At 37.7% G+C, this 20,544-nt stretch overlaps 1 protein-coding gene across 1 annotated transcript in view; it reads right to left on the reverse strand.

Moving 5' to 3' along the window:
- KIAA0825 (KIAA0825 ortholog) overlaps positions 1-20,544 on the reverse strand; it is a 281,773-nt gene that overhangs the window by 45,219 nt on the left and 216,010 nt on the right. The window contains exon 16 of the mRNA XM_023730118.1: positions 5,213-5,437. Coding sequence (XP_023585886.1) covers positions 5,213-5,437 — 225 coding nt within the window. The remainder of the gene's footprint in view (positions 1-5,212; positions 5,438-20,544) is intronic.

The raw sequence follows: 20,544 nt of genomic DNA on the forward strand, positions 1-20,544 counted from the left end.
TGTCATAGGGCAATATGTGTACTGTTTAATGAGAAACTATTCTGTTCTGTAAATCTTCATCTAAAGTACAAAAAAAGAATTATCTACATGAGATAAAATTGACAACAGCAACTCAAAAGGTTTGATGGGAAGCCTAGAGGGCAGTGAGTGGAAGATAATGGTGATGGAATAATTTGGAAAAGGATAGTGAGAATAGCAGCACCACTGGAAGAACGTAATCGATGTCACTGAATTGTACGTGTAGAAATTTTTGAAATGGTGTATCTTTGGCTATGTATCTTTTCACCAAAAAAGTAAAAAGGTCTTCCAAAGTTGAGAAGGGAGAGTGTTGACATGTTGTGGGTTTGTTAACTAATGTCAAAAAACGATATGCCTACTGACTGTGTAATGAGAAACTATTTGTTCTGTAAACCTTCACCTAAAGTACAATAAATAAATAAAAAGAACAACAAAGTGGGAGGTCTCATAGTACCTGATTTTAGAACCTATTATACCGCCACAGTAGTCAATACAGGCTGGTGCTGGTACAACAACAGATACATAGACCAATGGAACAGAATTGAGAATCCAGATATAAATTCATCCACCTATGAGCAGCTGATATTTGACAAAGGCTCAAAGTCTGTTAATTGGGGAAAAGACTGTCTCTTTAACAAATGGTGCTGGCATAACTGTATATCCATCTGCAAAAAGTGAAACAAGACCCATACCTCACACCATGCATAAAAACTAACTCAAAATGGATCAAAGACTTAAATATAAAATTGAAAACCATAAAGATCATGGCAGAAAAAATAGGGACGCTAGGAGCCCTAATACATGACATAAGCACAATACGAACCATAAGTAACAATGCACAAACACCAGAAGAGAGACTAGATAACTGGGAGCTCCTAAAAATCAAACACTTATGCTCATCAAAAGACTTCACCAAAAGGGTCAAAAGACAACCTACAGACTGGGAAAAAATTTTTGGCTACGACAAATCCGATCAGCGTCTAATCTCTGAAATCTACAAGATACTGCAAAACCTCGACAACAAAAAGACAAATAACCCAATTAAAAAATGGGCAAAGGATATGAACAGGCACTTCACCAAAGATGATGTTCAGGCAGCTAACAGACACATGAAGAAATGCTCACGATCATTAGCCATTAGAGAAATGCAGATCAAAACTACAATGAGATTATCATCTCACCCCAACAAGGCTAGCATTAGTCCAAAAAACACAAAATAATAAATGCTGGAGAGGTTGTGGAGAGACTGGAACACTTATACACTGTTGGTGGGAATGTAAAATGGTACAACCACTTTGGAAATCAATTTGGCACTTCCTTAAAAAGCTAAAAACAGAAGTACCATACGATCCAGCTATCCCACTCCTTGGAATATATCCTACAGAAATAAGAGCCGTCACACGAATAGATATATGCACACCCATGTTCACTGCAGCACTGTTCACAATAGCAAAAAGATGGAAACAACCGAGGTGCCCATCAACAGGCAAATGGATAAACAAATTATGGTATATCCACGCAATGGAATACTACACAACGATAAAGAACCATGATGAAGCCGTGAAATATCTTATAACATGGAGGAAGCTGGAGGTCATTATGCTAAGTGAATTTAGTCAGTCACAGAAGGACAAATATTGTGTAAGACCACTATTACAAGAACTCAAGAAAAGGTTTAAACACAGAAGACAACATTCTTTGATGGTTACGAGGTGGGGGAGGGAGGGGGAGGGTTATTCACTAACTAGACAGTAGACAAGAATTATCTTCGGTGCAGAGAAGGACAGCACACACTACAGACCAAGTCAGCACAGCTGGACTAAACCAAAGCTAAGAAGTTTCCTGAATACAAGCAAACACTTTGAGGGACAGAGTAGCAGGGGTAGGGGTCTGGGGACCATGCTTTCAGGGGACATCTAGGTCAATTGGCATAATAAAGCTTATAAAGCAAATGTTCTGCATTCTACTTTGGTGAGTGGCGTCTGGGGTCTTAAAAGCTTGCAAGCAGCCATCTAAGATGCATCAATTTGTCCCAACTCACCTGGAGTAAAGGAGAATGAATACACCAAAGACACAAGGAAAGTATTAGCCCAAGAGACAGAAAAGGCCACATAAACCAGAGACTCCATCAGCCTGAGACCAGAAGAACTAGATGGTGTACAGCTACCACCAATGACTGCCCTGCAGGGAACACAACAGAGAGTCCCTGATGGAGCAGGAGAAAGGTGGAGTGCAGAACTCTAATTCTAGTAAGAAGACCAGACTTCATGGTCTGACTGAGACTGGAGGAACCCAGGAAAGCATAGCCCGTGGATTCTCTATCAGCCCAGAAATAAAACAATTTCTGAGTCCAACTCTTCAGACAGGGATTGGACTGGACCGTGGGACATAAAGTGATACTCGTGAGGAGTGTGCCTCTTAGCTCAAGTAGATACAAGAGGCTAAACGGGCAGCTTCTGCCCGGAGGTGAGATGGGAAGGCAGAGAGGGTTAGGAGCTGGTTGAATGGACATGGGGAATTAGGGGTGGAAAGGAGGAGTGTGCTGTCACAGTATGGGGAAAGCAATTATAGTCACATAACAATGTATGTATAAATTTTTGTATGGGAAAAAATGAAAAAAAAAAAGATTACAGCCTTGGAAACCCTATGGGGAAGTTCTACTCTGTCCTACTGGGTCATTATGAGTCAGAACCGACTCAACGGCAGTGGGTTAATATCTAAAGGCACAAAAGACACTTAGGGGAAGAGTCACCATTAATAATAACATCTGAGGAGCCATATTTGAAATGGTTTCCCCATACATTTCTTTTTTTTTGGTCCAAATCTGATTAGATCATCATTGTTTTACCTCTTAATATGACTGGGGAAGAGCTCATACTAAGAAAGAAAACAAATGTGAGTTTTTTCACTTGGTTACTCTTTGTTCTTCCTAGTATGCCTAGTATTAGGTTTAACCTGCAGTTGATTTATAAGAATATGTTAAAGTCAAGGACAATTTCAATTTAATACAATATGATGAAAGGTAATGGAGTGAGGTTGCCACTGCTGCCCCTATGCCAACATTGTGGAGCCTTGGTCTTCCCTTGAGCTTCCTCACATGTTGTCCCCAGTACAAGACTGGCTCACTTACAGGTCAAGGGAGTCACAATGACAATCTCCACATGAAATTTTTGTAAACTTTAATTTCTTTCTTTCTTCTTACACACCAAGGAATTGTCTTGTACTCCCCCTGAGGTGTTTGTACGCATTTGAAAATAGATATACTAGACTTGAAGCACCAAGAGGAGATATTTATAGTATATCTCTTGCCTCAACACATGCCTGATATGTAGTAATCACCCAGTCTAAGTACCTACTGAATGAATAAGGAAATAATGACTTAATGTTCAGCATGTAAATATTATCTGTCTTGTATATTGTAGTGAAGAAGAAGAAAAAAAAAAAAAAAACGTTTAGAAGTACTAGTCTGAAAGTCCCTGTAACATGTTCGAGGGCAGAAATGAAGACCAATGGCCTTCTATTGTCATCACCACCTGAAACATAGAAAATGTGTCATAGAGTAACTTTTTGTCCAACACATTTTTCTATATATTCATGTAGTCTGGCACCCCTTTTGTGTCTGTCTGTATGTTATAGTTCTACCCTGAGAGGTAATTTGATCAAAACTATCACTTTTTCTCAAGTAGGATAGTAAGGAAACCCCAACAACTGGCATCTAAAAAGTAAGCACTTTTTTGGAATAAGAGAAGAGTCTCTTTGAAATGCTATAGAGGAATTTCAAAATGCTTGCAGAAAGCAAAAGTGTTCATAAATAGATGAATTTGAAGGCCACAAGTAAAACAACCCTCTTTCTCCCCCGCAAAAAAACAAACCGTCTGCCGTCGAGTCAATTCTGACTCATGGAGACCCTACAGGACAGAGTAGAACTGCTCCATGTGGTTCCAAGGAGAGGCTTGTGGATTCGAACTGCTGACCTTTTTGGTTAGCAGCCAAGCTCTTAATAACTGCGCCGCCAGGGCTCCACGAGTAAAATAGTGTGACTCATATCATATGATATGTTAACTAAAGATCATGCCTCCTGAATTGCTCAAAATGTATGAAATATCTGAAAGCTAGAATGAAGGAGAAATGGCAAAAACTCCTAGACAAGGAGGAACTTAACAAAAGAAAAGCTGACATTTTCCAATTTCAATTAAATGACTTTACTAGATTCAAAGGCAGTTTAATAGGGCTTGGACAGAATTAAATCATTACTATGAAAGGTCACAGATAGATAATTGATTTGAGTTTGTAATATAAGGTTGCTGGATAAGAGCCACATTATTTAGGATCTCCATGGAGAAGAATGAAAGAAAGGCGAGTCTCTTCAATTGACATTAGTGGGTTTAGGTGGAGTATTTTAGTGTTGAAAAGCTTTCTTAGAGTTAGTGAAAAAAATATTCTTCTTCAAAGATGAATATAAAAGGGAAAAAATTTATCTTAAAATTCCTAAAGAATATTCATGAATACAAATGCATTATATTCAAAGGAGTCTTGGGAAAGTAGAAACATCTAGGTAGGAAGAAACCATTTCAGAAGAGAAGACTTAATAAAATAAATGAATAATGTGAGTAACTGATGGTTCTTAAATACAGTTGGTAGATGTACTACCCGAAATAGGAACAATGCACTGAGTTCAGAACCATAGGTAGTGGGGAAAAATACCCTGTCAGAAAAATAGATGTAGTTACTAAATGGGGTACAATTTTTGACCAAAAAGCTGCACATGTAGGTGTGTTAACAAGGGGGAAAAGAAGTAATAATTGGTGGTTGCAGGGGAAAAACGTAAAGGAAAGAATAATTAAACTGAATACCAGAGCAATCTTCTCGAGAGCACGAATTTTAGATTACCCAATAGATTTAAAGAAAATTTGTCAAAATCATGTGACTAATCTATTATTACTAACATAACACAGAATATCAAAGAAAATTCTGAACTCATGGTTAGATACAGAAGATGACCATTTGAGTCATTTTCATTTCTAGTTTCCTCGATGTTATGACTCACAGTAAAGAAAATGAAGGGTCCCAAATATACTCGGTGAAAGATTAATATAGTTTCTCGTTCTTGTATTTTTGTAAAATTGATTGCATACTCTAGAAAACTGCTTATTCTGGGGGTGTTTTCTTAAAGAAAAGCAGTAAGTATACTTACCTTTGCTTGATTCTTTCCTTTTGGTTTCTTCTGGAATATAGTTCCATTCATTTGGAATATTCTTAAGCAAACATTCAGGAACACTGTGCTTGTTTAGGTTTGTCTCCTGGTTTCTCCCTGGACTCATCACAGATATTGTCTGCTGTACAATGTCCTTGACAGCATCCGTCAGTGCCAATCTCAAGTACCGCATGACCTCTGGCTCAGACTCCATGCACGTGGAGGCTTTAAAATCAGAAGGCATATTATGGTTAGCAGAATCTGGAAATCAATTATGCCTTGCTCAATTGGTAATTTAGTTTCACAATTATCTAGTTTAAAATTATAGGAACGCAGAGCTGCTTTTAACCTAGAAATCATATTATTGATGAACAGTTCATAAATATTTTTAAAAAAATTTGCTTCTTGATAATCAAAGAAGTGAGAATTAGAATAACAGTGAATAACAATATTTACTGGTAGTTTGGCGCTCTGCTGGTAGGACTGTAAATTGTATGACCGTCTTAGATGGCAACCTGGCAATAATATTAACAGCTTTAAAATTTTACTCACATTGACCCACTTATTCCTTCTCTGGAGCCCTGGTGGCACAGTGTTTAACAGCTCAGCTACTAACCACAAGGTCAGCAGTTTGAATCCACCAGCCGCTTCCTGGAAACTCTATGGGGCAGTTCTCCTCCGTCCTATAGGGTTGCTATGAGTCGGAATGAACTCGACAGCAAGGTTTTTTTTTTGTATTCCTTCTCTAGGACTTTATCCCAAGGAATTAATTATAATTATGCAAAGGATATAAAGAAAAATTTGAAACAATATACATGCCCAGTAATAGGTTAATTGTTTATTTGGCTATATTGTTTAGTTACAAAAAAGAGATTAGAAAAGTGTATGACAGCATACTAGTTTTTACTAAAATACATATCCACAAACACATATATTAAAGAATTAAAAAACGCAGCCTACAACTTAATGGTGATTATCAATGAATAATGGGATTTCAGGTGATTTTTCTCTTCCTTTTCTTCCTCTTCCATCTTTCCTTCATTCCTTCCTGCCTTCGTTCCTCTCTTCCTGTCTTCCTTCTGATTATATGTATTACCCACAATGAATATGTATTACTTATGTGATGAATGAAATAAAAGGGCTTTTTGTTGTTGTTTGCTTTTGAATATGATTGGAAAGTCCTGGGACTATCACTCCAATCAAAACAGAAAAAACACCTGTGTGATTTCTTCCCCCTCAGTTTTCCAGATGATATTTCTCAAATGACTCATTCCACTGTTAAAACCACCATGGTGAAGAATATCTTGGTTATGTCGAATACTGAGAGTTTAACTGTTTAACATAGCACCATCATCAGTTAGGCAAGCTACTGCTGTATTTGGGAATGGTGGGGGATGTAGCAGCCTGTCTCTTTAATGATATTTCAAGACTTAAATTCATTAAAGGGCATAAAGAAGCCTTCTTCCTGTATCAGTAATTAGGACTCATTTAGTTGAACTTGTTGGCACTATGGATTAAATATATACCATATATCTGAAAATTCTACTACGGATTAAATATGTATCAGATACTGGAAAATTCTAGGAAGCCAGAAATTCCTCTATTTCCTATTGTTAAAGGGTATGATTATTCCTTATAAAATCAAGGTATTGTCAAGGTATTGAAAATTATAGAGAAAACAATAAACCTACCTCAAACAATTATTTCAAGATTAAGTAATTTAATTTATGTAAAGTATCTGGAACAGTACCTGGCACATAGTAAGCACTATGTAAGTATTATCTATTATTATGATTACTTATGATAAGAGCTTTATGGAAAAATTACAATATTACAGTGTAGGGCTAGACAGTGTTCACTCAATTCAGGGTTCTGAAGCATCTTGAGCATTCGATACTATATAAAGCGTTAAACAATGTCCACAGATGCTTATGGCAGGGATAAGATACAGATAAAGAAGGAAGAAAAGGAGAAATGAGAAGAAGAAGAAGTACAGAAACGAAAGTAAGTGAAGGTACATATGATCAAATAATACAGTGTCAGTATATCGCCAACAGTCTCTTTACTGGCAAATGTTAGAGTAGACTCCTAGACTTCCGAGACATATAGCTTAGAAAGAACACAGTAACAACGCCAACGTCCAGCTGCTGTAAGCCCAAAATGTTAATTCTTGATTATCATCAGAAAGGAGAGAAGCAAAAATAAGGATCATCCAAAATGACAATACTTTTTGTTAATGATTTTTTCGGTCACATATAATTTATTTCAATCTTTCATATTAAATTAACTGAAACAAAAACAAAGAAACATGAAATTCAGTTTGAATCATATAATTTAAAGCATCCATGGGTCACTATCTAATTATTTTTCTAATGTTTCAAATTAACATAAAAAATATAGAAACTCCATTTAATCCAGGAGGGGCTCCAGTGTCCTCATCTATAAAATGTGAAAGAAGAAGCAAGACGGGCTGATAGGGATATTTATGGTCTTTCTTAGTTTTGACTTTTCATGACTCTGTTTAAGACTCCTAAGAAGAAAAGAACAAATATTTCATAGCCAGAGTGTACAAAATCAATAAGAGCTGTGACTCTGCTACTTTCTTTCACAGCACAGTAATCAGGAGCCTTTAGACGGAAGCTGAATAACGGTTCTAAGCCAAGAATGAATTTTCAGTCCAGCAGCAACTGTAAGAATGATATAAACCAAGTGAATATACAGTTTATGTACTTGTGCATCTTGATTAAAATACTAATAATTATTTATCAATTTTTATCCTGTAGTATAATCTTTTAAAATTTGATAATAACAGATGTGGCAGGACTTACAAAAAGGAACTTCATTACTTTTATTTTAAAATTTGTATAATAAAAGAATCAGAACAAAAGTAATTTAGTGACAGTTTTTCAGACTAGCTTTAAGAAAATGTTATATGCAATAAAGAATAACCTCACTTGGCTTTATAAAAGCAATAGAAATTTACATCTGAATAGGTTTCTAAAGAAAAAGTTTTGGTTTAAATTATTCTATTAACATATTGACTAATCAGGAGCCACAGGAAATAAGGTTTTCTGATAAATTATAAGTAAATAGGGGGTCAAAATCCTCCAAAAATATATTAGCATACTCTCTTGCCTTAGAAAATTAAAGTTTCTTTGGTAGTTCAAAACTTTAGATGATATGGGAACGGGGAACCTAGGTGGAGAAGGGGAGAGTGTTGACACATCGTGGGATTGGCAACCAATGTCACAAAACAATTTGTGTATTAACTGTTGAATGAGAAACTAACTTGCTTTGTAAACTTTCACTTAAAGCACACACATACACACACACAAACTTCAGATGATAGAAATAAAAATTTAAAGCTGGATGGGATCTAATCTCTTTTTTTTCAGATAAGGAAACTGTAAGGTAAAATAGCTTCTCCAATGACTGAACCACTTAGTAAACAGCAAGGTGAGAGTAAATTTCTCTTGTTGACCAGTTCAGTCAGTGGGAAACCTAAGAGCGGACCATGTGTGCTTTCAACTAGTTGCTGTTGAGTCAGTTCTTACTCATGGCGAACCCATGTGTGCCCGAGTAGAACTGTGGTCCACAGAGTTTTCAATGGCTGGGTTTTTGGAAGTAGATCGCCAAGCCTTTATTCTGAGATGCCTCTGGGTAGACTTGAACCTCTGATCTTTTAGTTAGCAGCTGAGCATGTTAACTATTTGCACCACCCCAGGACTCCCAAGGGTGCCTTAGAGCTCCTATAATATCCATATACAGTCCCACTTCCAGCCACTCCTAATAAACACACGATCTAAGTTAAAACAGGGCATCAAGCTTCCTTTCTACCATTCTGTCTTGCCATGTTTAAATCCTCCTCTATAAAAAATGCTGGAGATAACCACTGAGGTCAGTCCTCCTGCTGCAAACACCTAAAATTGAAGGAAACTTTCCATAGAGATACCTCTGTCCATTATGGCTGTGGTAATATTTGAATGACCCAGGTCCCCAATATCTCTGGCTTTAGATCCAAGCTGCTTAAAACTCCAGAATTAGAAAGACATTGAATTTAATGAAGGCGCTGCCCTCCTTGGGCATGCTTTAAAAATAGGCAGATATGGAGAATTGCTTCTGAATGGTGAGGCATGGTGTTTGAAAATCTCCTCCTCCATAAAAACAATGAGAATACTGGCAATAATTGTGAAAATGAACTTTTTCAGAACTCTGGATATTAACCAAAGCCTCGCAAAAATCGAGGAGCATTTATTCAAGAAAAACAGCAAAATCTTAAATTTTGTGGCATTTTAATATGTCCTATTCCTATGCCCCTTTCCCCAGTTCTGTAGTAAGTCTTGAAAACCAGCAGTCTTGGAAACATGGTAGCTATGAAAACCAGCAGCCTAGCAGTTACTGACGGGGGCAGAACAGGTTTTGACCTACCTCAAAAGCCCATCCCTAGAGTATTGTCACTATTTGACCTTTCTGGCAGCTGCCTGGGAAAGTATCATTGTCAGGGTTTAGCTTTATTTCATCTGATTCAGAGCTCATTCACTGGGAAAAGCCCTATCCTCAGGGTGTTTGTTGAAAAAAAAAATATTGGCAATTTTTTTTTAACTTTGCGGCCGCCTGAGATACGGATACCAGCTGGGGCAAACAAGAAGCTGTTCAAAAACTTAAAAGGAAAATGTAGGGAATGAAATGTCCATAGGGACCAGGGGCTTCTAAGTGTTAATATATTCCTGGGGATCTAGAAGGCCATGAGCATGTGCAGGGCTGTGCACATGCCCAGAAAAGACTTGAGAAGGCCCCTACACATGCCTAAGACTAAGGAAGAGTTGTAAACTGCTGGAGCATTGAAGGCATACACCAACAAGCACAGAGCCCCTCAGCAAAAGCTGGGCGATTTGCTGGTTCAAAGCATTTTAATTAATATTTTAATGTTTTTCTAATCATTAGCTGACCACTAAACGAACCAAACAGAGACTTCAGTGGCTGCACAAAACAAAGAATACAGACTTTAAAGATTTAGTCCAGGAAGGTCACTAAATAAGCAAACAGCAGCAGCAACAACAACAAACAGCAACAACAACAAAATTTGCATGAGGTGGGCGTGAGGATTTTGATTTCCAGAGTTGCCAGATTAAATTATTTAAAATATATAGTTTTCAAAAATGATAACTGCTAGCGAGGTTGTGTAGAAGCTGGAACCCTCATACATTGCTGGTGGGAATGTAAAATGGTGCAATAACTTTAGAAAACAGTTTGGCAGTTCCTCAAAAAGCTCAACGTAGAGCTACCATATAAACTAGCACTTCCACTTCTAGGTATATACTCAAAAGAAATGACAAAATATGTCCACACAAAAACTTGTACACAACTGTTCATAGCAGGATTACATATAATATCCAAAAAAAAAAAATGGAAACAACCCAAATGTTCATCAACTGATAAATGGATAGACAAAACGTGGCACAGCCATACAGCGTAATTGTATTCAATAATGAAAAATAATGAAGTTCTGATACATGCTACAACATGGATGAACTTCGAAAACATTACTGTAAGTGAAAGAAGCCAGTCACAAAAGACCATATATTATATGAACCCATTTATATGAAATGTCCAGAATAGGTAAATCCATTGAAACAGACAGTAAGTAGATTAGTGGTTGCCAGGGACTACGGAATGACTGCTATTGGGTACAATTTTCATTTAGGGGTGATTTAAATGTTCCAGAATGAAATAGTGGTGGTTATTGCCCAGTGCTGTGAATATACTAAAAACCACTGAACTGTAAACTTTAAAAGGATGAATTTTATGGTATGTGAACTATATCACAATAAAGTTGTTATAAAAAATGCAAGTGTATCTAGAGGGATACACACTGTGGTGTGATGGATCGCTTTTGTGTGGCCTTTCTAGCCATAGTCTTGTAACTCTCACCCAAGTGACTGGGTGAACTGTGTGATAGGGAATTGTGGCCCACCAAAGGGATTGGTCAGTTCTGCCATTCTGCTGGGCTTGAAATGAGCCACCCTAGAGGTGGGAAAGAGAGAATCCCACCATTACCAAGGAAGAACAGGCAGGAGCCAGCATGTCTTCTGGACTAGGAATCCCTGCGCTGAGAAGCTCCTGGAAGCAGGAGACCGAGAGAGAGAGCAAGCTGTAACCCTGAAGACAGTGAGAAGTGGTGGCAGGAGAGACCCAGCAGAAGAGACCTGGCAGCAGAGGCCCAGCAGCAGGAGACAGGGCCATGGGCTTCCTGGCCCACAGAAAGAGAAAGATGAGTGCCTTTGGGTAGAGGCCGAGGGCCAGGGAGAGTCGTGCCTGTGAGCACAGCTGGAAAGAGGTTGTCCTGATGGAAGAACTGTATCCTGAGTGTTCCTGAGCCTGAACTGTAACTGTTACTTCCCTAATAAACCCCATAATCATGAATACTGTCTGTGAGTTCTGTGTGGCCGTTGCAATGAATTATTGAAACAGCAGAAAAGTAGAGAGTGATGTGGGAGGGATGGTTGGTGTCAGAATTGGTATAGATGGCAGAGAGAGGAGGCATGCCTTGGGCTGTTGATCTTGATTCTCCTTCCCCCTCGTGACAGGTCAGACACCGCCTTCTCGCTGTTTTTACACACACACACATTCAATTCTTGTCATTAACATTAAAAATATGATTTAGTTTAAAGCAGGCATTTGAAAACTATTTTTTCTGTCAATGGTCAGATACTAAATATTTTAAGCTTTGTGAGCTAGTTGGTCTCTGTTGCAAACTACTCAGCTACCTACTGTTGAGCTATGCTACCATTGTATCACCAAAACAGCCATATATAATACATAAATAAATGAATATGGCTGTGTTCCAATAAAACTTTAACAAAAACAGGTGGTAAATTGGCTTTGGCTCACAGGCAATATTTTGCCAACCCTTGGTTTAGAAGATTAGTTTTCTCTGTGACCAGCAGCTGGGAGCAGGGCACTGAGGGCTTCTGATAGTAGGGAAAAATGGAAAGATAATTTTGGAGTATGGATCCCAGAATAAAAAAGGAAGGGCTGGGTGGAATTTCTGGCAGAGTTTTTGTGCAGCCAGAGTGTACCTTGTACTGGAGACAGAGCTAAAGGAAGAAAAAAAGACACAAAATGGAAAGAAGGCAATGTAAAACAATTTTCATTATAGAGTACTGCAGTAATGTATAGAACAGAAAAATATATACTGACTCATATAAACGCCTCAGAAATTTTTTAAAAATAAATCTCTGATGTGAGTTTATTTTCTTGTAATTTGTTCATTTCTTTTTAAAGCCTGATTGCACAAAATAATTCTGGCTGGTTAGGATAATTTGGTTAATTAGCATACCAAACATCATATTGATTGTTCAGTTGTTTCTGAAAGTAGTTATACAGCAAAGAAATCATTCTCAAATGAACTGCAGATTAGTGGTATGAAAGGAAATGATATCACAAATAACAAATATGTTAGTATACTGAGAGTTCTTCATTTTTAGAGATGTTATTTAGGAAGTTGATTTTATTTTTAGTCAGCGTTCAGCTGGTAAAGCGAATACCAAATTCTTTATTATTTGTCTAGACTGCTTTCTACCTGAGATAATTGTAAGTTTTTTTAATGTTGATTATAACTTTGAAGAAGAACTTCTAGTTCTAGCCATGATGAAGAACTGCTCCCAGACTTGCTCTCTTGCCATAAAAGCTAGAAAACACAACAAAATGTATGAAACAACTATTTTTAGATGTTACACAACAGGCAGGACAGGATTATCACCCCTAAACCAGAAAATCCCCCAGTTTTCTACCTGAAGGCACTTTCAGGATCATAGTTCAGGGAGGGAAAACCCAAGTATGGAAGTCTCATTGAGTTGAAGAGACAGAGATAAGAATTTGGGGACACTGAGGCAGCTGGAATTTTCTAGGCAAATTACCAAAGAGGATAGAGATTCACAGACAAAGACCTCCAGAAATCTGTAGAAGGTTCCCCTTTGAGTCTTAGGCAGAATACAAAGCTGGGAGTGGAAAGGTTGACTCTATGAGGCCAGGCAAAGAACCATCACTAGAAACTGTTAAATGAACAATTCCCAGAGTTCACAGAATATTGGTCAAATTCAGATCGCAGTGGAAAGACCTCACTACACATTCAGGATATTTAATGGATATCCATTAGGGCCATGTTTTAGAACATGAGCTAAACCAGACTTAGAATAAAGAATACTCTAGACTTTCCCTAAAGAGCTTAAAAACAGCCTTTAAAAGATCAAGGTATAGCATTATTCACAAATAACAGTACAATCAGTGAATACAAAATCTGTAAAAGAAGAAAACAAAATCTAGACACTCAACAACATAATATTCATAATGTCTGACATCCAATCGAAAATCATTAGACATTTAAAAAAAAAGTGATCCATAATCAGGAGAAAAATCAGTCAATAAATACATCCAGATTTGACAGATAATGGAATGAGCAAACAAGAGTTTAAAACAGAGTTCAGATATATGTATAATGGTTTAAAAATAAGGACGGACATAAAAAAAAAATTAAAAAAACTAAATGGTATTGCTAGAGATAAAAACATAATATCCTGAATAAAAATTCACTGGATGATCTTAATAGCAGTTTAGATCCTAGAGAAGAAAAGGTCAGTGAACTTGAAGATACAATGGAAAGTAATCAAATCAAAGCACAGTGAGAAAAAAAAGCTTAAAAAAAAAAAAAGAATACAGCCTCAGTGACCTTTGGGACAATACCAAGGGGTCCAATTCACATGTAATTGGTGTCCCAGAATAAATTGGGGACAAAAGATAAAATATTCCAAGAATGGCTGAAACTTTTCCAAATTTGATAAAAACTAACCATCCTCTGATCCAAGAAGCTCAACAAACCTTAAGCAGAATAAATACAAAGAAAACCAAAACAAGGCACATCATAATTAAATTGCTGGAAAGCAGTGAGAAAAAAATTTTAAAATCAACCACAAAAAGAAGATACATTACACAAAAGGAAACAGATATACATAGATAAAAAAAGAACACTAATTTAATATAAGAAACAATACAAGCCAGAAGATAATAAAAATGACATCTTTAAAGTGTTGAAAGGAAAAGGAAAAGGAACAACAACAAAAAGACTCTGAATCTAGAATTCTATATTCAATTGTGATGGTTAACAATGGGTGTCAACTTGGCTGGACCATGAATCTCAGTGTTAATATGTGATCACTCCTATGATAGGATTTCCCGTGAGTAGCCAATCAGTTGAAAGGGAGTTTCCTTGGGGGTGTGGCCTGCATCCAAATATAAGCAGACATTCTGGCTTTTTGCTTGATCTGGATCCTGCGGCTGCCTCCTGCTCATCTGACCTCCAGTTCTTGGGACTTGAGCTATCAGCTTATCTGCCGATCTTGGGATTTGTCAATCTTCAGAGCCTGTGAGCAGAGCCCTGCACTCCAACCTGCCAATTTTTGGTTTGCCAGTCCCTGCGGCCATGTGAATCAGGAGAAGCCTTGCAGTCTTGCCTTCCAATCTTGGGATTCGTCAATATTCACAGCCTGTGAGCAAGACCCCTGCTTTCCAACCTGCTGATCTGGGGTTCGCCGGCCTCTGTGGCTATGTGAATCAGGAGAAGCCTCTATCCTAATCCACAGACTTGGACATTCCAGCCTGTACAATCACGTGAGCTGTTTCTTTGATATATCTCTCTATATATATGCTTTACTGGTTTTACTTCTCTAGAGGACCCAGCCTAAGACACCAATGATTTTTCAAATATGAAGGCAAAATACTTTTTTATGCAGTCAAAAGCTAAAATAAATGGATACTAGAAGACTTGTAGAAAAGAAATGCTAAAGAAAGTACTTCAGGTAGAATGAAAATGATACTTGCTGGAAACTTATATCTACATAAAGGAAGAAAGAGTATCAGAAATGGTAAATATGTGGATAAATACAAAAGACTTTCTCATTTTTACTTTCTTTAAAATATAATTGACTGACAGGCACTTCGCTAAAGAAGACATTCAGGCGGCTAACAGACACATGAAGAAATGCTCATGATCATTAACCATTAGAGAAATGCAGATCAAAACGACAATGAGATATCCTCTCACCCCAGCAAGGCTAGCATTAATCCAAAAAACACAAAACAATAAATGCTGGAGAGGTTGTGGACAGACTGGAACACTTAAACACTGTTGGTGGGAATGTAAAATAGTACAACCACTTCGGAAATCGATTTGGCACTTCCTTGAAAAGCTAGAAATAGAAGTACTATATGATCCAGCAACATAGCTCCTTGGAATATATCCTAGAGAAATAAGAGCCATCACAAAAGTAGATATATGCACACTCATATTCACTGCACACTGTTCATGATAGCAAAAAGATGAAAACAACCTAGGTGCGCATCAATGGACGAATGGATAAACAAATTATGGTATATTCACACAATGGAATACTACTCAATGATAAAGAACAATGATGAATCCATGGAACATCTTTTAACATGGAGGAATCTGGAAAGCATGCTGAGTGAATTGAGTCAGTCACAAAAGGACAAATATTGTATAAAACCAGTATTATAAGAATTCAAGAAAAGGTCTAAACACAGAAGAAAATATTCTTTGACAGTTATGAGGGTGGGGAGGGAGGGCGAGGGTTGTCTAGTAACTAGATAGTAGACAAGAATTATCTTAGGTGAAGGGGAGGACAGCACACACTATAGGGGAAGTCAGAACAACTGGACTAAACCAAAGCTAAGAAGTTTCCTGAATACAATCAAACACTTTGAGGGACAGAGTAGCAGGGCCAGAGGTCTGGGGACCATGCTTTCAGGGGACATCTAGGCCAACTGGCATAACAAAGTTTATTAAGAAACTGTTCTGCATCCTACTTTGATGAGTGGCATCTGGGGTCTTAAAAGCTAGCAAGCGGCCATCTAAGATGCATCAATTGGTCCCAACCCACCTGGAGTAAAGGAGAATGAAGAACACCAAAGTCAGAAGGAAAGTATTAGCCCAAGAGACAGAAAGGGCCACATAAACCAGAGACTCCATCATTCTGAGACCAGAAGAACTAGATGGTGCCCAGCTACCACCAATGACCACCCTGACAAAGAACAAAACAGAGAGTCCCTGATGGAGCAGGAGAAAAGTGGGGTGCAGAACTCAAATTCTAGTAAGAAGACCAGACTTAATGGTCTGACTGAGACTGGAGGAACCCCAGGAACCATGGTCCCTGGACTCTCTGTCAACCCAGCACTAAAACCATTCCCAAGGCCAACTCTTCAGACAAAGATTAGACTGGACTATGGGACATAAAATGATACTCATGAAGAGTGTGTTTCTTAGCTTTAGTAGACATATAAAACTAAATGGGCAGCTCCTGTCCAGAGGTGAGATGAGAAGGCAGAGAGGGTCAGGAGCTGGTTGAATGGACACAGAAAATCAGGGGTGGAAAGCAGGAATGTGCTGTCACAGTATAGGGAGAGCAATTAGGGTCACATAACAATGTATGTATACATTTTTGTATGAGAGACTAACTTGAATTGTAAACTTTCATTTAAAGTACAATAAAAGAAAGAAATAAAAAAATATATGTATAATTGACTGTTTGAAGCAAAGCAAAAAAAAAAAAAACACCAATAAATTGTAGGGTTTATAAAATTTGTGGCAATAAAATGTATGACAACAATAGAATAAAGAATAGGAGAGTAAATAGATATATACCATTGTAAAGTTCTTACATTAGATGTGAAATGGTATTATACTATTCAAAGGTAAACTGGGTTGAGTTAAAGATACATATTATAAACACTGAATCGACCACTATAAATAAAGAAGTATAGCAAATAAGCCAATAGAAAAGATAAATGGAATACTGAAAAATACTCAGTTAATCCAAAAGAAGGACAGAATAGAGGGGAAAAAAAAAAAGGAACAAAGATTAAATGGGACAAACAGAAAAGACATAACAATATAAACAAATAGTTCCAAGTACCAGAATAGACAGTCCAGAGATAGATGCACACATTTGATCAATTAGTTGATTTCTGACAAAGGCATTGAAGTCTTCAACTGGGAAAGAATAGTGTGTTCTAAAAATGGTGGTCAAAAAGTTGTGCATTTGTACGAAAAAAAATATGAACCTCAACAACTTATCTCATACTATACACAAAATCCAATTTGAAAAAAATTATAGAACTAAACATAAAAGCTAAAACTGTAAAATTTCCAGAAGAAAACACAGGAGAAATCTTGCCAATCTTTGAATAAGTAAATATTTCTTACTACACCAAAACACTACTATAAATAACACAACATAACTTGGCCTCATTAAAATTACAAACTTCTGCCCATCAGAAGACCTTGTTATAAAAATTAAAAAGCAAGCTATAGACTGGCCAAAAATTTCTCAGTACATGTATTTGACAAACAGCACGTGTCCAGAATAAATAAAGAATTCTTCACAACTCAGTAAGACAAACACAACTAATAAATGAACAAAAGTTTTGAGCAGATATTTTACAAAAGAATTTTTTTTTCCAAATGGCCATTAAAAACATGAAAAAGTGTTTAATGTTATTAGTCATGAGGGAAATGTAAATTAAAACCACAATAAGATAGAAGTACTTACCCATTAGAATGGCTAAAATCAAAAAGACCGCCAATTCTGAGTATTGGCAAGAGTATGGAACAACTGAAATTCTCATACATTACTGGCAGGAATATAAAAAAAGTATGACTACTTTGGAGAAAATCATTTGGTAGTTTCTTATATTTTATACGTATTTATTACATGACTCAGCAATTTCACTTCTTAGTACTTACTGAAGGGAAGGAAAAACATATGTTTACCAAAACAAATTAAAAATAAAACAGAATCCATGCTTACATGAAGACTTGTACACTAGTGTTCATAGCAGCTTTATTTATTATAGCCTCAAATTGAAAACAACGCAAATGTCCATCCAACTAGTGAATGGATTTAAAAAAAAATGTGGTATATGCATGCAGTGAAACACTACTCAGCAACGAGAAGGAATAAACTACTGATCCAAACCAAACCAAACCAAACCTGTTGCCATTGAGTTGATTCCAACTCATAGGGTCCTTATAGGCCAGAGTAGAACCGCCCCATAGAGTTTCCAAGGAGCACCTAGTGAATTTGAACTGCCAACCTTTTGGTTAGCAGCTGTAGCACTTAACCACTATACCACCAGGGTTTCCATAAACTACTGATAGAAGCATAAAATAAAAAACCTCAAAAGAAGCTTGTCACGGATTGAATTGTGTCCCCCCAAAATATCTGTCAGCTTGGCTAGGTCATGATTCCCAGTATTGTATGATTGTCTACCATTTTACCATCTGATGTGATTTCCCTGTGTGTTGTAAATGCTATAAGTATGATGTAATAAGATGGATTAGCGGCAGTTATATTGATGAGGTCTACAAGATTAGGTAGAGTCTTAAGCCAATCTCTTTTGAGATATAAAAGACAGAAGTGAGCAGAGAGACATGAGGACCTCATACCACTAAGAAAGAAGGGCAGGGAGCAGAGCACGTCCTTTGGACCTGAGGTTCCTACGCCGAGATGATCCCAGACCAAGGAAAGACTGATGCATCACAAGGACCTTCCTCCACAGCCGACAGAGAGAGAAGGACTTCCCCTGGAGCTGACGCCTTCAATTTGGACTTGTAGCCTTCTAGACTGTGAAAGAATAAACTTCTCTTTGTTAAAAGCCATCCACTTGTGGTATTGCTGTTATAGCAGCACTAGATGACTAAGACAAAGCCAGACTCAGAAGAATAGATAGACTTCTATTTATATGAAATTCTAGAATGGGCAAAGCTTATCTATAGTGTCAGAAAGCAGATCAGTGTTTGCCTGAGGCTGGAGGTTAGAGGGAGAACTGACTGCAAATGGAGATAAAAGAACCATTGGGAATAATGGAAATATTCTATATCTTGATTGTGATGGTTGTCACATAGGTTTATACATTGGTCAAGACGAATCAAACTTGTAAAAATGGTGTGATGGAGGCATCTGGCCTCCTCTAACTTCACAGGGGGGAAGGAGAATCGAGATCAACAGCCCAAGGCTGATTGCTGTGAGGCAGAGGTCAGACATACTTCCTCTAGCCAGCCTTCTTTACAAATTCTGACACCCTCTGTCTCTTTCGTGGTGCACTGTACTTCTCTGCTGAGTTTGATAATTCATTGCAATGACCACACAGAACTCACAGACAATACTCATGATTATGGAGTTTATTAGGGAAGTAACATGTTATAATTCAGGTTTAGGAATGCTCAGGATACATTTCTTTGATCAGGACAGTCCCTTTATAGCTGTGCCTGCAGGCATGCCTCTCTCTGGCTCTTCAGCCTCTGCCCCGCTCAGGCAAATGTTACAAAGCCCATTTAGCTCTGCCAATAAGTGCTCAGAGGCACCCTACTCCACCAGTAAACCTCAGCCCGAAGGTGCTCAGCGCTAGCTCCATGGGTCAGGAAACCTAGTTCCACCAAGTGCCTGGAAGCACCCTACTCTGTCTCCTGCCAGAAGGCACTCAGCTTTCTTGCTCCCTGCACTGGGAAGCCTCCTGTGCCATCTTCTGCCAATCTTCTGCCTCACTGCCATTTCTCTGCTGCTGCTACTTGCCATCTTCAGTGTTACGGCTCTCTCTCTCTCCCTCTCAGTCTCCTGGTTCCAGGAGTTTCTCATCACAGGGATCCCGGGTCCAAAAGAAACACTCTACTCTGGTCCTCTTTTTTCTTGGTGGTGGTGAGATCCTCTCCTCCCGCCTCTTGGATGGCTCATTTAAAGCCTAGTGGGACAGCAAAACTGACCAATCCCTTCATTAGAGTTCCATATACCTTATTTGCATAGTCCCACTCAATCATTGTGCATGAGTCACAAAGATATGGTTAGAAGGGCCATATTAAGCAATTCACTGCACCACAGAATTCTTTACTTGAAATGCGTCGGTTTTATTGTATGTAAATTATACCTCAATAATGCATTTTTTCAAAGTTAAAAAAAAGTGCATTGCAAATAGAGAGACAGGAATACCAAGTAAAAGCTCAGAATAAATGGCTACAATGTAGAACAATGACAGCCTTCCAATTTTCGAAAGTTTACATTTAAAATCTACACACACTGTGTTGAGGGTATTGATGTAGGTAAAAGAAAAAAACTGTTGTGCTTATTATAAAAGTAAAACATTGTAAGCTAATTTTAGAAACAAGAAAGTAATACAGTGTCTCAGTCATCTGGTGCTGCTCCAACAGAAATACCACAAGTGGATGGCTTTACAAAGAGAAATTTATTCTCTCACAGTCCAGTAGG

Source organism: Trichechus manatus, unplaced genomic scaffold, assembly GCF_000243295.1.
Source record: "Trichechus manatus latirostris isolate Lorelei unplaced genomic scaffold, TriManLat1.0 scaffold00032, whole genome shotgun sequence".
Lineage (NCBI taxonomy): Eukaryota > Metazoa > Chordata > Mammalia > Sirenia > Trichechidae > Trichechus > Trichechus manatus.